This window comes from Simochromis diagramma, unplaced genomic scaffold (genome assembly GCF_900408965.1).
Source record: "Simochromis diagramma unplaced genomic scaffold, fSimDia1.1 OVJJ01000571.1, whole genome shotgun sequence".
Classification (NCBI taxonomy): domain Eukaryota; kingdom Metazoa; phylum Chordata; class Actinopteri; order Cichliformes; family Cichlidae; genus Simochromis; species Simochromis diagramma.
In genome coordinates, this window is record NW_024386885.1 from 3,990,932 (window position 1) to 4,009,610 (window position 18,679).

At 48.4% G+C, this 18,679-nt stretch overlaps 1 protein-coding gene across 3 annotated transcripts; it reads left to right on the forward strand.

Annotated features, from left to right (window-relative positions):
- The first annotated feature begins 215 nt into the window (after positions 1-215).
- LOC120734658 (glycine receptor subunit alpha-3) lies at positions 216-17,607 on the forward strand. Of its 3 annotated transcripts, none has more exons than XM_040033594.1 (6): positions 216-3,643; positions 4,516-4,598; positions 8,731-8,868; positions 10,659-10,873; positions 12,543-12,692; positions 16,161-17,607. In XM_040033594.1, the coding sequence occupies exons 1-6, from the start codon at positions 3,405-3,407 to the stop codon at positions 16,485-16,487; spliced, it is 1,152 nt and encodes a 383-aa protein (XP_039889528.1). In that variant the 5' UTR covers positions 216-3,404; the 3' UTR covers positions 16,488-17,607. The 3 variants fall into 3 exon arrangements, with proteins under 3 accessions (XP_039889528.1, XP_039889529.1, XP_039889530.1); XM_040033595.1 differs by having other exon boundaries at positions 14,007-16,275; XM_040033596.1 differs by lacking the exon at positions 16,161-17,607 and adding an exon at positions 12,787-13,034.
- Positions 17,608-18,679: the final 1,072 nt, after the last annotated feature.

Genomic DNA, 18,679 nt, shown 5'->3' on the forward strand with positions numbered 1-18,679 from the left:
CTGCTGTCACAGACAGATGACTGCGTGGACAAAGTGAGCACATGTGCTTTGTCCTTTTAAATATGCACAGGATTATTGGTTTTTAAAATGTTTGAATTATTAGCCGATCGCACCACATTTCTTAAATATCCGGAGACAGGACTGTGGGCGGAAGCTCTGGGACCAGAGGTGGTGCTGGAGCAGCAGCGCTTAAAGGCAGGAACACCTAAAGAAATGCTTTGAATGTCCTTCAAGAAGCCTGGAGAACTTTTCCTGGAGATACTCAGAGTTCAGTCTGTGCTGAAGGATAAAGGTGTTCACACCAAACGCTCACTTTACAGCTCGTTAGAGTTGGACACACACTGCTTTTGCCTGATTTGCTGAATTTCCATGTATGTTTGCACATTTCAGTCTCAGAGAAACCAAAGCAGTGAGCTTAAACATGCGATGAGAACGACGTCCTCGGGGAATTTTCCTGTGATTCATGACAACAGCCGACACATTTACAGCGGACTAATACTACTACTGCTCATTATTTGAACCTTTTTGAAGCATTTAAAAAAATGCAAACTCAAACTAATGTGTTGCATTTGTTTACCTTCCCCTCTCCTTCATTAGACTGCAGTAAATACTTAAAGCACAGGGCGAGTGTGTACCGGGAAGGATTTTGAAACAGGACTATGAAAGAAAGGTTCTGTGTTTCACGCATGGTGCAAATACTGCGTGAAAGCTAAAATAATTGATAGCTGAACAGATGCAGGACTCTCTGGCTGCCAGCAGAGATCAGGAGTGTGAGAGCGTGCAGGATCGCCCCGGGTCAGCCACTGCATCGCTGCACAGTGAATAGTATTTCCTGAGTCCTGCGTCAGTGAGCGCTGAGACACCAATGAATCTGCAACATGACTCCCTGGGAGCAGTGATCATGACGTTCGCTCTCCTACGACTGCAAATGTGATGCAGCGGTGCAGAATAAGTCACCTGTGAAATGTAATATCCGCACAGCTCTGCCCTCGCTCCACTTTTATCCACCTTCTTACTCTGCTGTCCTACAGCGGGGGTCTGATCTGTGTTTCACTTAGGTGCACCTTGCCCTCCTGTTGTATGTCGGTAGGCTACACAACGATCTGAAATGTCTAAGCTGAAGCTGTGGCAGGGCTGTTGTGGGTTTGGGCCCTGCGACACGTCTGAGGAGAAGTCGCAGCTCGTGAAATAAAAGCAGCGCGTTCAGAAACATCAACGCTGCTTGAGTTAGTTTCATCAGCCACATGTGCGCTCGCTGCACAGCGACTCCAGCTCCGCCCGAGCTCTGCTGAAGTGGAAGAGCAGTGATGTCACTTCCACTCAGTGAGCACGGCGAGCGGTGATGCTCACTGCCTTTTACAGTGCATTCTGGGAATTTTCTATGGAGCTGTCGTGCAGTGGAGTGATAGTGTCATCGGGGCACTCGCTTCACCATCGAGGGACCAAACAGTCATGTTTCCTGCAGATGGCTGTGCTGCTTTTATCCTCGTGGAGCGTTAAACCTTCCAAAAAAATCCTCAAACAGACAAATGGAGCTGGTTCCTTCACTAAACTGCGTCCTTAGGAAAAGAGGAAGGATCCTGCTGAGTCATGCAAACTCCCCTGTGGGGTCTCTAGCTGTTATTCCGGCAGATCAGCTGATCTGAGTGCTCAGCTGAACAACTTGATCTGATGTCGTCGTGTTGGTGTTGTTCCTGGATCATCATCACTGATGTTGGTCCAGGTTAAAGTGACCAATCACACTGTAGTGATGCCATAGTTCTGGGACATGGAAACACAGTCACACCCTAACCACCCTCTTTTTTTAGATTTTCTTTCCTGAGTGGACATCTGCAGGTTTTTTCCAAGTCACAAAACTATGACATCACCACACTGCTACTGTGATTGGTCAGATCCAATGTTGGTGCATAAACAACACTGACACAAGGATATCAGATTGACCAAACTGCTTTAGCCTCTCCAAAGCTGCTGCACACCTACCTGCAAGCCACTTTGCAACCCACGTCCACCCCAGCTCCTTCTTTTATATTGCCTGATGCGGTCGTTGTTGGTGTCGATACCCAACCCAAGAAATATGGTTGTTGATAATGAATTAGTTATCTTATATATTTTTAATGCTTCCATGGGATCCCTGCTGTGATCAGATGTCTCTGGAAGATTAACGATGTCACATAAGAGTTTGTGAGTCACAGAGTAAAGGATGTGATGGTTTGACTTGATGAATTTGCCCATTCTTTGTACCGTTCCTTCAAAGACCATTTTTCATTTACTTTTACTTCTTTCATCTCTAGGTAGGCTGGCTGGAGCCCAGTCGAGTGTGGCGCCATCTGTTTAAAGATGCACTTTAGCTGTAGACATGGAAATAAAACAGGGCCTAAAATTGAGCCTTGTGGGATTCCTTACAGGAACTTGATTTACATCCATCTGTACAAACACACTGAACCAAGCTGTGGCCCCTGTAGTCACTCCAACTATCATCTCTGAGTCTTCACAGCAGCAAACAGGGCAACGCTACTTCCTGTCCAAAGCATTAAAAATATAACTTGTTGCTGCTGCTGTTTTTGCGCTTCGACTGAGCTGTAAGAAAGGAGTCGCCTCGAGGACCCTTCAAGGCTGATTTGCAGTCACATTGCTGCACGCTCATGCCTGCTTATACTGATGGGAGTAACGAGGCGTCAGCCGCCTATAAGGTGTGCCTGTGCATGAACACGTGTTCACTGACATGTTTGCATCACGCTATCCTCCAGCACAGCTGATGCACAGGTCTATAATTGATTTACAGGCCTCTGTCTCATCTGTGTACACCTCAAGCCTTTCAGTCAGGATAAAAATATGACGGGTTCAGTGATTGGTTATACGAACCAGGTTCCAGGACCTCTGTGAAACGACACGTAGCCCAATTTATATCCGCCCTGTGAGAACATGTTCAGGGAACTTGTCCTGTTCAGACAACACGAGCATGCATATCTGTGTGTCAGGGGAAATGCAACAATATGCAGGGCCTCTGTCATGCTTTTCATTCCCTAACACGTCAGTGTGTGAAAGGTCTGCGCTGCAGGCCAGTTTAGACTCTATAGACTCACTCGCTGTTGGATTTGAGTCTCTCGCTGAAAAAAGATTCCATCAGCTGCCTGTAGAGCTTTGATGGGGCTTCGTAGACGTGGACTAACGTCTTCCTCGTTATCTTTGACCTGATAACAAGCTGGATGTTCGCCTCCTCATCAGTCTGGAGAACGCGGTATCCTTGATTTCCAGTCAGTCAGGCCACAGGATGGTTTCCACGTGGTCACGAGGGACAACTGTATAGTTTCTCCTCCTGTTCTCGTGTAAATGATCTCTGTGGTTATTTATTTTTACGTTTCTGACAGTCGCATGTGCTTCTCTATGTGTGACTTAGTCGTGTTATGTTGTGTCTGCAGGACTACCGAGTGAACATCTTCCTCCGTCAGCAGTGGAACGATCCCAGGCTGGCGTATTCCGAATACCCCGATGACTCTCTGGACCTGGATCCCTCTATGTTAGACTCCATATGGAAACCGGATCTGTTCTTCGCCAACGAGAAGGGAGCCCACTTCCACGAAGTCACCACAGACAACAAACTGCTCAGGATATTCAAGAATGGCAATGTTTTGTACTCTATAAGGTGAGCAGCAGCACGGTTAAGAAAAACCTTCGTGACACATGGAGTCATGTGACTCTGACTTCTGTTTATTTCCTGTAATTTGAAGGTACAAGCTCCTTTATGCGTGAAACCAAGGAGCCGTGTGCAGTGTACATACATGCATGCATGCTTTCATAGCCAGAGGCACGCAGCGAACTCTGAGATACCGAGGAAGACGCATCTGCAGAATGAATATATGCACGTCTGCAGTCGTGTCTATTTAATCAGGTCACTGATATAAAAATGTTTAGAATATCTTCCTGTTGTTGGGTTTAAGTCCATCGCCTCAGACTTCATGGTGCTAAATGTAAGTCTTTGATATGTGAAAGTAAAGTGCTTTACAGGTTAGTTAATGAACAGGTCCAAACTTTGGAGCAGTTTTAGGCTGATCTTCAGAAATGTTCTGATTTGAGCTCGCTGCTGCCTTGCCACATGTCCTCTGGCCTCACACTGTTTTCTCACTGCTAGCTTGTCGCGTTTAAACACTGGACCGCATTTATTCATTTGACTAATCTGACTTGCAAATGTTATAATATGAGCTCCGATTAAACATTTATTCTTCATTTTTGGGTTTAGTGGAACTTTTTATGTCCATCGTGAGTCAAAGAGAGAAGGTCTTCATGTGCAGGCTTTAGGATTTAAACATTAGATGCTGGCAGTGGTTCTGTAAGTTTGTCAGAGTGGGATCTCGTTTCTGAATATTTTGATGTATAAAGTCTGATATTATCGGGTATCCTCTTGGTTCCAACAGTGCAGGTGGCACATTGATATAAACTGACATGTTGGTACATTACGACGTCTGTGACTTTGAACCCACGGTCTCGGTCTTCAGTGTCTCCTCTCTTTCTTTTCAGGCTAACGTTAACTCTGTCGTGTCCCATGGATCTAAAAAACTTCCCGATGGATGTTCAGACGTGCATCATGCAGCTGGAGAGCTGTAAGTACTGCATGACTGTACACACTCGCAGCACTTTCAGTAGGAACGATGTACGGTGTGTCTTTAACCCTTTAAACCCTAACCCGTCGCCGGTGACGGAAAGGGTTTAAAGCAGGCGTAGACAACTCCAGGCCTCGAGGGCCGGTGTCAGATCTCACCCTGGGTCTTCACACCTGAATCCCATGATTGCCAGGCCTCTGGAGAACTTCAAGACATGTTGAGGAGGTCATTTAGCCGTTTAAATCAGCTGTGTTGGATCAAGGACACATCTAAAACCTGCAGGACACCAGCCCTCGAGGCCTGGAGTTGGACACCCCTGGGTTAAAGGGTTAAGAAACACCTTTCATTCAGGCTGTTAGCCATTGAGCTCCGTTCTTAATTACAAAGAAGCTCTTTTCAGCTCCAGATTTTTGGTTTGTCAGCGTTTTTACATCTGATGCGATTAGTGTCACTACCTGGAATCAAACCGGTGACTTTAGCTTGCCGGGTAAATGTGCTAACCACTACACCACCAACAATTAGAAGGGCAGTTAAATATCCACCGCCAATGCAAAACTGCAGGAGATGCAATGTTATGGTCAAGGTGCAGAGAAGGATGCATCATCGAGGAGCTGCGACTCGGTCACATGTGAACATTTAAAATTTATGGTCACAACACGACAGGGCGGCTGATGATAGGGCGGGGTCTTTGACTCCAAGTCAAGCTCGTTGTTGCAGCTGTGCCCCGCGACTCCTTCAGGCACACCTGGGAAAACAGAGTCCTCGTCTTCACATCAGCAGCCAAACAGCAGCTGACAAGCCGTGTCGTTCTGCCACACGTGTGTTCATACGTGCGCGGAGATGCTTCTTCTTCACCTGCCTGCATCTCTCTCTCTATCCCAGCATCCTCCTGTGTCACACCAACCCTCACACGTCCACAGAACAAACTCTGAACTCGCCTGCGATGCATTTTGAAGGTTTCCTCGGTGCGAGATGAATCCCTACACGAATACAGGAAAACACTAACAGATCGCTTTTTTGGTGCCAGAATGCAGCTGACATTTAAAGAGCCTGTTTGCTCCATGGATGAACAAGTTCCCCCTGCCATGTGGACTACTGCACCCCTCCCTCTTTACCATCGGGGGACCATCTTTGAACTGACAGTAAGCCAGATGGTTCCTCATCCTCAGTCCAGAGGACACAGCGTCCGTGATGGGACGGGTTTCTACTTGGTCACAGTCCACCTTAAATGGACCATGAGCCAAAATGCAGCTGACATTTAAAGAGCCATTTGGGGAGCTGTTAGCAGGGTCTGCTCTCCTGTCGGCCGTCGCCTTGATTCTGAAGCAGACGTGTGCTGCGGCTGGATCAGCTAAACTTTCTGACCAGCTGATGGGAGATGCTTCAGAGGCTGCGGCTCTGGGCAGCTGTGAATTTACAGAGATAGACATGAGCTAATTACAGCGGCAGTCATTCCCAGCGAGGCTCAGAATGAGATTAAAACTCTGATCCTTGTAGATAATGTTTAAATCCCCCCCTCACAGACAGATGAAAGCAGCCCGTGTGGATTAAGACTTCTGTCATGGAGAGGGAAGTTCCTCGGGTTAAAGCTGCGTGCTTAAACATACAGTGTTTCTGCTCTGCGTGAACATGTATATTCCATATCCCAGCGATACGTCTCCTCCGATCCGTCTCCGCGCCCACAGAGGCTCGGTGCGTGACTCTGAATATGCAGCACGCTGCTTCTGTTCAGATGTGTGCTGCCTGCACACGCAGGAAGTCCGTGCTGCAAACAATACCATGATTTCAGAATCTGTTGATGTCGTGCGGATGATGCTCCAGAAAGCTGGATGAAGAAGAGATTCATTCATCCATCCTGAAGTATATTTAGTGCAGGCCCCCTCTCCCTCCATGGGAACATATTTTAGCAGCATATCTTTTTAAGGAAGCAGTCGTGTTTAATGATGTTGATACAGTTATGATGACGAATCCATCGTCTGCCCAATCAGAGGCCTGGCCTCAGGGACAGAGCCCTCGAAGAGCTTATTCATTTTCACTGGTAGTTCCAGTCCTCTCTGACCCACATACACACACATAGAAACACACACACACTGAGAGGTAAGCACACGCACACACAGACACGCACAGATTATTTGCATTGCTGCTCCCTGATGTCAGAGGAACCATAAGGACGCATCAGGACATACTGACATGCAGAGGAAATGAGTCGTGACGTGGTCCGTCTTCGAGGACAGAAAGTCCTCGGTCCAGGTTTATGTCTCGTTCCGTGAAACATAATTGGAGGCTGTGGTTGCAGCCTGACCCTGTTCAGGTCGCGTCCGGGACCAGCCGAGCTCGTAAGTGCAGCGAGTCGACAGTCACGGCCGCCGCTGCCACCGGAGGCCGTCGTAAGATTTAAAAGCATCCCGAGCCGAGCACAGAGGCTCGTGTGGAAGGCTGCAGGCGCGCTCTCCTCTGTTTTTCTCTTTTTTAACATGCAAACACTTTTCACGCACTTTCAGCCGAAGCTTAAGAAGCAGGATGAACTCATTCTTTCTGTGCATGGCTGCAGGCTTGCACCAGCACATACCAGCTGCTTCCTGCACTCGCCGAAGAGCCCCGTAGCGCTCCGACCGCACGCATTCATACGTGGCTTCCGCTCTCCCTCTGCCTTCACCCGGACACAGGAGAAGAGGGGCCACTGAAAGCTGAATATAAGACGCATGTGTGAAAACAAGAATAATATCACGGCATCTGTTTGCATTAACATCAAGCCTCCTGCATCATCCAGCCATCTCTGGTCCGTCCTCGGGCACGTTGCAGTGCCTCTCTGATGTGTGTGGTGATATCTGTGCTGGTGGCGCGTTTGGCCGTGAGCTCTGTCTAAAAACATCCAGTGTCCTGTGTGCTGAGGACGGGACGCACCAATGAGATGCACGAGTCCTAAAAATGGGAAAAGTAAAGAAGCTAAACAGAGCCGGAAATCAGCGCTGACACAAAAACAGGCTGCAGCGATCTGCAAACGTCGTCCTCGAACATCAGTCTGAGAGCGTCTGAGAGCAGCTGCTGGACTTTCACAGCTCAGCAGCCCTCGCTCTGCTTCCTCCTTTTTTTGGTATCCAGATGTGCCAGCTGTGAGTCCCACAGGCATGCCCCCGAAACATCAGAGCTGCAGGCGTTGACCTGAGCGCTGATAATGAGCTGGATGCTCTCCTCTTTGGTCCGAGGACGCGGCGTCCATGTTTGGATGGGTCTGACCTCAGATCAGTTTTAAAGGAGCTTTAGATGGCGCCGGTCACATCTGGCTTCTTCTCTGCTTTAACCTGCGCACAGAGATTCCTCCACATGATGACGATGAGATGTTCACAGTGAGGAGCATCGTTCTGAAAACCAGTTTGTGGATGCAGTTTCCTCTGAGAACTTCTGACCCTCTGAGACGCTCTTTTTATACCCGATCATGTGACTGACCTGCTGACAGCCTGATTAGCAGCTCAGTGTTCCTCCAGCTTTCTCTTTCTCGTCCGACCTACTTTTCCAGCTTCTTGTTGCAGCCCTGCAGATCTTTTAGAGACGTGTTGCTGCCCCCAAACTCAAAATGAGCTCATAGTTTTTTCACTTTAAACATTTGATGTGTTTTTATGTTGGGTTGTGAAAAAATCAGAGATTTACGAATCATTGTGCTCGTGTAAATGAGGCATGTTGTACAGAGCAAGAACCAGGCCAGTTACCATGTGAGGCGCAGGTGAGCCGACGCAGGTGAAAACACAGCAGACAAGACACGAGAGAAAAGTACCCTTCAAAATAAAACAGGAAATAACCAAAAACACAGTGATGCTGAAACACAGAGACCGAGGACCACCGGAGGGAAACGATGCCGACACAGAGATGCACATTTAAAAACAATAAAAACATTAAAAACACTGAAGCTGCATAAATGGAGACCCTGGGTGTGTTCAGCATCCGTCGTAGTGCGGGCCCCACGAGGAAGGAAAACGTGTCTGCTGCCCTGAAACACCGACAGTCCGCAGACACAAGAGTGCGAACGCAAGTCGACACAATCTGAACAAAAGATGGTCAAACTCCTCGCTACACACAGACTTGTGCTCTGTGGCCTTTTTTAAATCTATTGTCTCTCATAATTTCTGTGTTTCAGTCGGGTACACCATGAACGACCTGATCTTTGAGTGGCAGGAGAACGGACCTGTTCAAGTGGCCGAGGGCCTCACGCTCCCACAGTTCATCCTCAAAGATGAATCAGACCTCCGATACTGCACCAAGCACTACAACACAGGTAACACACACACACACACACACACACACACACACTGCCGTAAGCATCAGGATGCAGGTAAGATGCACACAGGATGAAAGGGTTGCCACGTTTCATCCGTCACGTTTGTGCTCCAAGGATCGAGTCGAAAAACAAAGTGAGGGAGAAACAAACCGACTGACAAAGCAGGTCCTGACCAGACATGGATGTAGTGTGTGTGTGTGTGTGTGTGTGTGTGTGTGTGTGTGTGCGTGCGTGCGTGTGTGTGTGTGTGTGTGTACACATATGTTTGTAGGGACCAAAATTTGGAAGTTTACTATACGAGTTCAATTCAATTCAGCTTTATTTACACAGCGCCAAATCACAACAGCAGTCGCCTCAAGGAGCTTTATACTGTAAGGTCGACCCTACAATAACACATACAGAGAAAAAGCCAACAATCATATGACCCCCTATGAGCAGCACTTTGGTGACAGTGGGAAGGAAAAACTCCCTTTTAACAGGAAGAAACCTCCAGCAGAACCAGGCTCAGGGAGGGGCGGGGCCATCTGCTGTGATTGGTTGGGGTGAGAGAAGGAAGACGGGATAAAGACATGCTGTGGAAGAGAGACAGAGGTTAATAACAGATATGATTCAATGCAGAGAGGTCTGTTAACACATAGTGAGTGAAGAAGAAACACCCAGTGCATCATGGGAATCCCCGGCAGCCTACGTCTATTGCAGCATAACTAAGGGAGGATTCAGGGTCACCTGGTCCAGCCCTAACTATATGCTTTAGCAAAAAGGAAAGTTTGAAGCCTAATCTTGAAAGTAGAGTTAGTGTCTGTCTCCTGAATCCAAACTGGAAGCTGGTTCCACAGAAGAGGGGCCTGAAAACTGAAGGCTCTGCCTCCCATTCTACTTTTAAATACTCTGCAGGCCTACTTGTTGTTCCTAGTGTGAGAGTGAAGTGCAGGCTAATCGAGTAAATCGATTTGTTGATCAATTATTAAGTCATGTACTAACAGAGACTTGGAGGAGAGAGACCTGATATTTAATAATCCACATTTCACTGTTTTACTCTTTGGTTCAGATGTGGATACTGTATTGTTCTTTCTTTGTAATTGTTTATGTTTAAGTTGTTTGTTGCTGGTTTTTAGTTTGTTTTTTGTCTTTTTGGGAGCTGACACAGTCTCTATGGAGATGGGTTTTTTGGGGGGTAGCAGGAGGAGAGAAGCTGCAGAGAGGCGTGTAAGACTGCAACTCTGCTTCCTGGTCCCAACTCTGGATACTCATATTTTGGGGGGTTTAATAAATTTGTCCATATTTCTAGAAATGAGAGCTGCTCCATCCAAAGTGGGATGGATGCCGTCTCTCCTAACAAGACCAGGTTTCCTCCAGAAGGTTTGCCAATTATCTATGAAGCCCACATCGTTTCTGGGACACCACTCAGACAGCCAGCAGTTTAAGGAGAACATGCGGCTAAACATGTCACTCCTGCTCTGATTGGGGAGGGGACCAGAGAAAACTACAGAGCCCCACATTGTTTTGGCAGAACGGAGTCAGAGTTTGACCCCCGGTGGGTGTGCCGCCGAGTGGGTAAAAGCGGTTAGACACATGAACAAGTTGATGGTGTCTTAAAGAGAAGCCCCAGGTACACATATGTTACAAGTATCATTACTGCTAAAGGAGGCCGAGGGACAGGTGAAGCGGCCATGCTGCTAGCGAGTCGGCTACGAGGTGGGAGTATCCTCTCGCCCCGTCGCTCATGCCAAAGCCGGTGTTGAAGTTTTCCTGTCTGCAGGTTTGTGACTGTCGCTCCTTTGTCGCAGGAAAGTTCACCTGCATCGAGGTGCGCTTCCACCTGGAGCGTCAGATGGGCTACTACCTGATCCAGATGTACATCCCCTCCCTGCTCATTGTCATCCTGTCCTGGGTCTCCTTCTGGATCAACATGGACGCCGCACCGGCCCGCGTGGCCCTGGGCATCACCACCGTCCTCACCATGACGACGCAGAGCTCAGGCTCCAGGACCTCACTGCCTAAGGTGTGTGTGTGTGTGTGTGTGTGTGTGTGTGTGTGTGCGTGTGTGTGTGTGTGTGTGTGTGTGTGTGCGTGTGTGTGCGTGTGTGTGTGTGTGTGTGTGTAAGAGGCCTCACGCTGCACACACTGTGAGGACTGTTGCTACCTGAATGCATGTAGATGAAGGATAATATTAGCGCGACATGTTGTTCGTTGTGAGGCTGTAATGATGACGCGGTTCACAGTAGGCGGTCCTCAGCCGCCGCTGCGTGTCCAGCAGAGGTGATGCTGCATCCATGTCTTCTCTTCTCTCCTGCAGATTCAGCCTTCCAACCATTCCATCTTTTTTTCCTTCCCGTCACAGACTCTCAATTATTCAATCAGTATTTATTTCTACAGCACATTTAAAAAGGGTAGTGTCCATCAAAGTGCTTCACACAAGGCAGATTCCAACGAATGGCAACAAAAACAGTTAATAAACAGGTTTAGTTACAGTTACAGTGACAGTTACAGTTACATAGCACAAATGCAGACCGGGTGGAAGTCCGAACTAATTTGCTTCAAAGGCTAGGTGGAACAGGTGAGTTTTTAAATGATTGAATCTGACATGCGGGGTTTAGGTGCAGCCATTGCAGAAGCTCGGCACTTCAGTTGGTATTGTGGAGGTGTAGCTGCTCTGCAGCAGAGTAACATCTCCATCACAAAGTGCTGCCGTTCCTACCCCAGAAAAACAAAAGCGCACACTCAGCTGTTCATGATGTAAAACCTCACAATTCAGAGCAGCTTCTACCACAGCCCAGACAAAGCTCCTGCATCCACTCTGGAGACAGCTGGTGAAGCTGAGCAACACAAAGCCTGCAGGCACAGGGGTCACACAGTGACCCAGGGACGTTTTGGATGTGATTGGTCGAGTGGACGGGGTTTATACATGTTAATGTCTCATCTGGAATTTGCTTTGGACCAGGTTAGGTCTGCGGCAGATGTTACCATGGTGACGTGCTGCTGAGTTTTTGTCCTCCGCCATCTTACCGGATGTTTTGCACGCACAAACCGAAGTCTGTTTATTCCACACATCATGCGTCTGGCAGAGCGTGAGTGAGAACAAGCCCCACAGTCCTGCTCTGGTATCGTGTATGCATGAGAAACAATCAGACACGGAGCGCTCGTTACATAAGCCTTATTAACTCATCAGCACACTCATCCCTCCCTCACTGTACACACACAAAGGCTAGGCCGAACAGCTGTGTGTGTGTGTGCGCGCGCGCGCGTGTGTGTGTGTGTGTGTGTGTGTGTGTGTGTGTGTGTGTGTGTGCGTGTGTGTGTGTGCGTGTGTGTGTGTGTGTGTGTGGAGGTTAGGAGGTTTCTCATGTTTCCAGTGCTTAACAGAGCTTTGCACTCCAGTATGTTACATGTGTCTGAATAAGTCATCGTTTCATAAAGGAGGGCAGTTACATCTTCTTGACACCACGGGCGTCACAGCAGCGCACGCACACACACACACACACACACACACACACACACACACACACACACACACACACACACACACACACACAGCTGCAGCCCTGAAATAAATAATTATTGCAGAAAATGAAACATCTGTGCAGTCGGAGTTACGTTTGAGACTCACTGTGAACTTAAACCACTGACGGTGAGCGCCTCCAGCCTGCTGAATGAAGCGTGTGTGTTTACAGGTCTCTTATGTGAAGGCCATCGACATCTGGATGGCCGTGTGTCTTCTGTTCGTCTTCTCTGCGCTGCTGGAGTACGCCGCCGTTAACTTTGTGTCGAGGCAACACAAAGAGCTGCTGCGCTTCAGACGGCACAACAAGAATAAGAGCAAGGTACAGAAAAGTCCCACACACTGCACAGCACAGCGAACGCAGCACCATCCAGAGTGAGGAACACCTACACACAGTTTGTGACCTGCATCCACAGACTGATGGACCGCTGTGACTCGTGTGCTCTGGGCTGAGGCTGCCACCGTGTGGTGACACGTTGTTATTGCAGCGTTCTGCTCAGAGACGGCACGAGGTGAGAAAGGCCCAGATCCAATCCGGCTCACTGTGAGGAGCGCAGGTCCACGCCGTCCAGGCTGAGGCTGAACACCCCGGCTGAGGGGAACGCTGACAGCAGCACAAATCATTCATCGTGGGAATTTTCAGCCTCGTCCGATGTTTAGAGTTCAGGAAAAATAAGGAAAACTTTGACTCGCTGCATCCAGGAAAAAAATCTCTTCCAACTTCTGTTATTTTAATTTTTCATATATCTGTGCAGAAGTCATAAGTACACTTTTGGCCCATCCCAGGGTGGAAAAATCCCTGAAAGATTTCAGGATAAAAGTCTGGATTAGCTTTAAACGTGTTTCACGTATAGTCCTGCACACACATCTCGTTTGTTTCTATGGAAACACTTTTGAAATGTGCTAACTCGTTATTTTTATTCTTATTAGAATTTATAGAAAGACAGAGATATGTGGGAGCATGTCAGAAATGGATTTATCACTTCCATCTGACGTTTGAGCTTCCATCGGAGAACAGCTCAGCGTGGAGCGCCAGGTCGGATTGGAGCTGGGCCGGAGAGGGAGGAGGAAGTGGTGGAGGAATCGGTGCTTCTCGCTCCGCATGTTTGAGTCATCTCGCTGTATCGGTGCATGACGCAGCATGTAACCGCATCAGTGTGATGATTCTGTGTTTCTGCAGCCATCCAACCCGGATGAGCCTGAGCTCGGTGCGTGATCACGACCTCGGCGGGCTGGAAGATCAGCATTCAGTCAACTCGCCAACACAAACGTGTCACTGACACGTCCTGATGAAAGCACGGACGCTGAGCCTGTGGGTCTGAAGACTGAATGTGAACAGAGACCTGCAGACACACTAAGTTTACTGTTTAACACAATGAAATAAAAACAAACAAACACACACATGGAAACACTTTTGGAAAAGAAAACACATAAAAAATCATTTTACGGTCGATTTGGCTCATAGACAGCGTCTGATGCAAATCCATCAGCGTTCATATCTGTGCGTCTGCGTGAGTCTGTGCAAGCAGCTGAACACTTACCTGCGTTGACTGAACGGCTGAGCGGCCCAGCCTGCTCTTTTTCTTTTGTTCTTCCTTTTGCTTTCTGTTGACGTGTGCATGCTGTCGGTCGGTAGATCAGTGGAGGTGCCGTTGATCCAGAGGAGCTAGCCGAGTCCCTTCGTCGTATTAACACTGACGACGGCCTCAAAGCGGCAGAGCCTCTGTACGGATCTATGACCAACATCTACACCAGCAACCACGGGGTAATGCCACGCTGCATGTGTGTGTGTCTGTGCGCATGTTTCTCTTGCAGGAGCTCCTCCTCCATCAGTCTGACACTTTTCACACAGCAGCTTCATAAATAAGACAGGATGTGTTGAAGGAGTAAAATGGTGACACGAACATAAACGTATTTCTCTGATGTGTGCGAGCCGTGACTGTTTCTGTGGTTTTTAATGACATATTTCCAGATGAGTGCACATCTGGATCAGGACAGTTTGAGTGAGCATGTAAAACTTCAGCCTCCTTTCTTTCAGTTTAGAAGTCATATCTGGGCTTAAGGTAGTGCAGCTGAGCTTAACTGTGCTCAGAAATGTCTTCATCTTACAGAGTATGTGTCCGTTTGTCCAGACAAACACGCGGCCGCTCAGTGATGATGAACAGCTGGAGGCTGGGACATTATCTCCCACCGGCCGCCTGCAGAGCGGCCTGACTGTGTGGACAGTCTGAGGATGCTGTAAGCTGACAGGAAGTCTGTGAGCCAAAGAACAAAAATCACAGGACGCCAGCACAGACTCTGACATCACTGTTTATACACAGGCATGGTTTTTAAATGATGATGTCACTCATTAAGGGAACAAAGGTATCCACACCTGCCTGTCCTGAGTGTAACCTGATACCTGCTGTTTGTCTCACTGGAGGGTTTCCAGCATCAAAGCATCTGAGTCTGGTTTAAGTCCAGACTTTGACTCGGACGCTCCAGAACCTTTATTTTGTCCCTTTGAGCCAATCAGAGGCGGAGCTGCTGGTTCCTGCGTGGTTCCCTGAGTCACAGCAGAGCAGCCAGACCGTCACACGACCACCACCGTGGCTGCTGCTGCTGCTGGGATGTTTCTGGATGAAACGCAGAAAGTTCAGCTTCTGTCTCGTCAGCCCTCAGAATATTATCCTCCAGATGTTTGTTGGCAGATGTGCGACGAGACTTTGTGATCTTCTCGGTCAGCAGTGGTTTCTGCTTGGACTCTCCCATCTTTGCCCCGCCTCTTTCTTACTGTTGAGTCGTGACCTCTGACCCTAGCTGAGCTTAATAGATGTTGTTCTGGGCTCTTCTGTGACCTCCTGGATGAGTCGGCGATGGTTTTCCAGGCTCTCAGCGTGGGTCGCTGGAGTCCCACAGCCTGAGAAATGTCTCTGTCACCCTCTCAGGCTGATGATGTCACTGACTTTGCTCCTCAGCTGCTTCTTGAGATCGTGGCGTGCTGCCGTTTGAGATCTTTCAGTCTGCTTCAGTTGGTCTTCGTCTATTTTAGTGATGGCAGCAGGTCTGGCAGTAATCAGACCTCGTGATTTTTCACGCAGGGCAGGAAGGTTTGGATACATACAGCTGTTTACTGATGGCTGACATCTCTCTGCACATTTAACTGAAACCGCAGCTGTAACACCTAAACTAATCTTTAGCTTATCTTTGTGAATTAATGGCTCCCAAAAACATCTTCATCCTTATTATGATCTCATATACAAACATATGGTAAATGGCCTGCATTTGTATAGCGCTTTTCTAGTCCATAGGACCCCAAAGCGCTTTACACTACATTCAGTCATTCACCCATTCACACACACATTCACACACTGGGACGGCCACTCCCAGTGTGGCTCAGTATCGTCACATTTCTGCCTAAAATTTGATTCAAAAGCACGCGGCAGGTGTAAAGATACCTTTTGTAATTCCCTCAGCTGAGTTTAACTAAAGCTTTCACCACCAGGGGGCAGAGTTTAAACTCTGAGGTAAACTCTTAATGACTCGTTGCACTGCCGGTTTCTCTTTAACGCCTCACAGCTGGTGTTTGTCTGTAGGTCAGTTTCAGAAGGTTTTAAACAGGAACGTAGAGAAAGTAACTCCGAGCACCAACCCGAGGAAATCTGAATTCATTTGCTTCTTCGTTTTTGTGCTTCGGTCAGGTGTGGTGCCTCGCTCAGAGGCCAAACCGGTGAACAGATTCACAAATAATCTGTGACCCCCTACCCCTTCCTCCCCTTGCTCCTCCTCTTCCTCCTCGTCTCTCCAACAGGAAGGGGGGGCACATGAGAGCAGGCTGACCCCTGCTGCCGCCGTGACCTCCACCCCGAGCAACAGCAAGGAGTCGAAGGCCAGCGCCAACAACGCCGTGAGTGCACTGAACACGCCGGGAGCCACGGCGCAGAACGCTACCCAGAATGCACCTGCAGCAGCCAGTGGGGGTAAAAGCACGGAGGAGATGAGGAAGCTGTTCATCGACCGAGCCAAAAAGATTGACACTGTGTCGAGGGCCGGCTTCCCGCTGGCCTTCCTCTTCTTCAACATATTCTACTGGGTCCTGTACAAGATACTGCGGCACGAGGACGTGCATAAGCAGTAGAGACAAAGGACGAGAGATTATTCAGACGCAGGCGCACGAACATCTGCATTTCCTTTTCCATGAACCCCAGAGAGCCAATCAGGATGATCTTTGTCATGAAGGATGGATAAACTGGATCTCTGCCTGAAAACCACAGAAAACTTTTTTAAAGGTTCATCTAGTTAAAAATAATCTTCTGATAGTCTTTGATACCAAGTCTGTGATGTTGAAATTAAAAATGTTGTTGAAGAGTGCGTGGCAGACGTGACGGAGCAGCAGGGAGGGCTCCACGTGCCGGGATTACGTCCTCCACGTGGAATTCATTCTTTTCCAGTCTGATAATATTTTAGTGGTGGAAAATCTGACCTGCCAAAGACAAAGTGGGGGATTTCAGTTAACTGAAACCAGCTCGATCAATAGCGTGAAGGATACTGTGACTCACGGCCAGCTGGGCTGAACGTCTCAACCACACGTAAGTGCGAGAAACTGCAGTTCCTCTAATGGCCTCTAGAGGACGGCGCCAAAAGTGAGTCAGCGCCTGTAGACTCGTAGACCATCTGGTCTCTGTAGCTGATTTCACCCTTTGTAACAACTCTATCCATTTAAACTGTAAGGCTTTGCATTATGAGGGGCGTGGCCTCGTGATAAACAGGTGGGTGGAGACACAGGCGGTGTATCAGTCAGCACAGTGGTCTTGAGTTTGAAGCACAGCCTGCAGCTTCACTTCCAGGTCTGCTGTGTTGTGTGTAACAGGTGTGAGGATTCGATTTCTCTGAGAGGCCCAGACGCTGATGCAGTCTCAGCGATCACAGGTCTGCTATCAGCTGAACGTAAAACTTCTGGAAGCTTAAAAGTATTTAGAAAAATAACCAGTAATAAGACAAGTGTGTAGATATCCTGTGGCCTGTGGACGTATCTCATCAGCATACTAATGTAAAAGTCTGAAAAAGCCGGATTCCCAGACTGAAATGCGGCAGGCGGCGTGCAGCTGAGCTCGGGCTCCGGGTGGAGAAGTGCAGCTTAGATCTGTCTGTCTCTGCTACAGTTAAAGCCTCCGTCGCTCCACCGCAGTCTGAAGTCTGAAAAGTGTGAGCTCGTCTGTTTAATCCTCTGAAACAATACTGGTTCAGACAAAGACTGTTCTCGTGACAGATCGGTTTCAGATCAGCTCAGCCTGAGCTGATCTGAAACCGCCTGGAAAGAAGTGAAAGCCACAAACCTGAGAAGGACTCTGATGTCAAAGCCTTAATGTTACCGTTCTGGCTGCCAAAGGGGAAGCGATTACATGAGCTAGCCTGGTTAGCAGACTGCATGTAAGGGTGTGGCAAAACAAAGTATCATCCAAGTAAAAACCTTGAATTTTGCTCACCAGATGACGACTCCAAGTGCAGTGACCTCACAGCAGCCATATTATTGGTCACATGATGTCATTAAAATGCTCCAAAAGGCTCCAACAGCACAAACACGGTCCAGAGGTCTAGTTCAGGTGAAGCTAGCAGCCACCTGTGTCGCCATCCACCTGCTGCAGAGGCGGGAGTCTATCGGGACTGGCTCACTGCCTCTAGTGGACGTCAGAGGAACTGCAGCGCTGGTTTCATCTTTCAGCTGAAGATCAAAACACTTGAGCCGCCCAGTTCAGGTTTCCTCTCCGTTTAAAGTGACGCTTGCAAAAGAAAGAACAGCCAAACAAAAGCTGTGCGTCTTTGCAGCTTTCTGTTACTCAGCATCGTGTGAGTCAGGTTCGATGCACCCATTGTGAGAGTTGTCCTTTCTGCACTGATTTCCTCCCTGACACGCTGACAACGCCCTGATGTTTCATTACAGATGTGTCATACGTGCTTACACGACCCACACACTCAAACCTCACTGCGTATGTCGGGAGTGGCCGTCCCACGCTGCGGCGGCGGCGGCGGCGGCGCACAGTCACACTGGAAGCTCACACTCACTCCCTTTAAGAACATGCGAGCAGCTAGACCCAGGTTCATCACATTTCCAGTCTTCATTTTCATTTTTTGTGCAGACGCGCCGTGCGACAGAGTTTTGACATTTGAAATTCATTTGGAGAAAATGTGAGGTGCAGTCAGTCGCTTCAGCTTTGTGACTTTAGTTCAGGTCTGAAACGCAGCGATTCTCTGCTTTGCTTGTTTTTGGGATGAATTACTGCTGGCTTACGTCACTTTGACCGTTCACGGACTTTCTTTGGAATTTTGTTG

Bases quoted from the DNA above. Each gene is read 5' to 3' on its own strand.
- LOC120734658 (XM_040033594.1), top strand. From the start codon at position 3,405: ATGTTGTGTCTGCAGGACTACCGAGTGAACATCTTCCTCCGTCAGCAG. The intron at 3,644-4,515 runs GTGAGCAGCAGC...CTTTCTTTTCAG, and splicing joins AATGTTTTGTACTCTATAAG to GCTAACGTTAACTCTGTCGT. The intron at 10,874-12,542 runs GTGTGTGTGTGT...GTGTGTTTACAG, and splicing joins CCAGGACCTCACTGCCTAAG to GTCTCTTATGTGAAGGCCAT.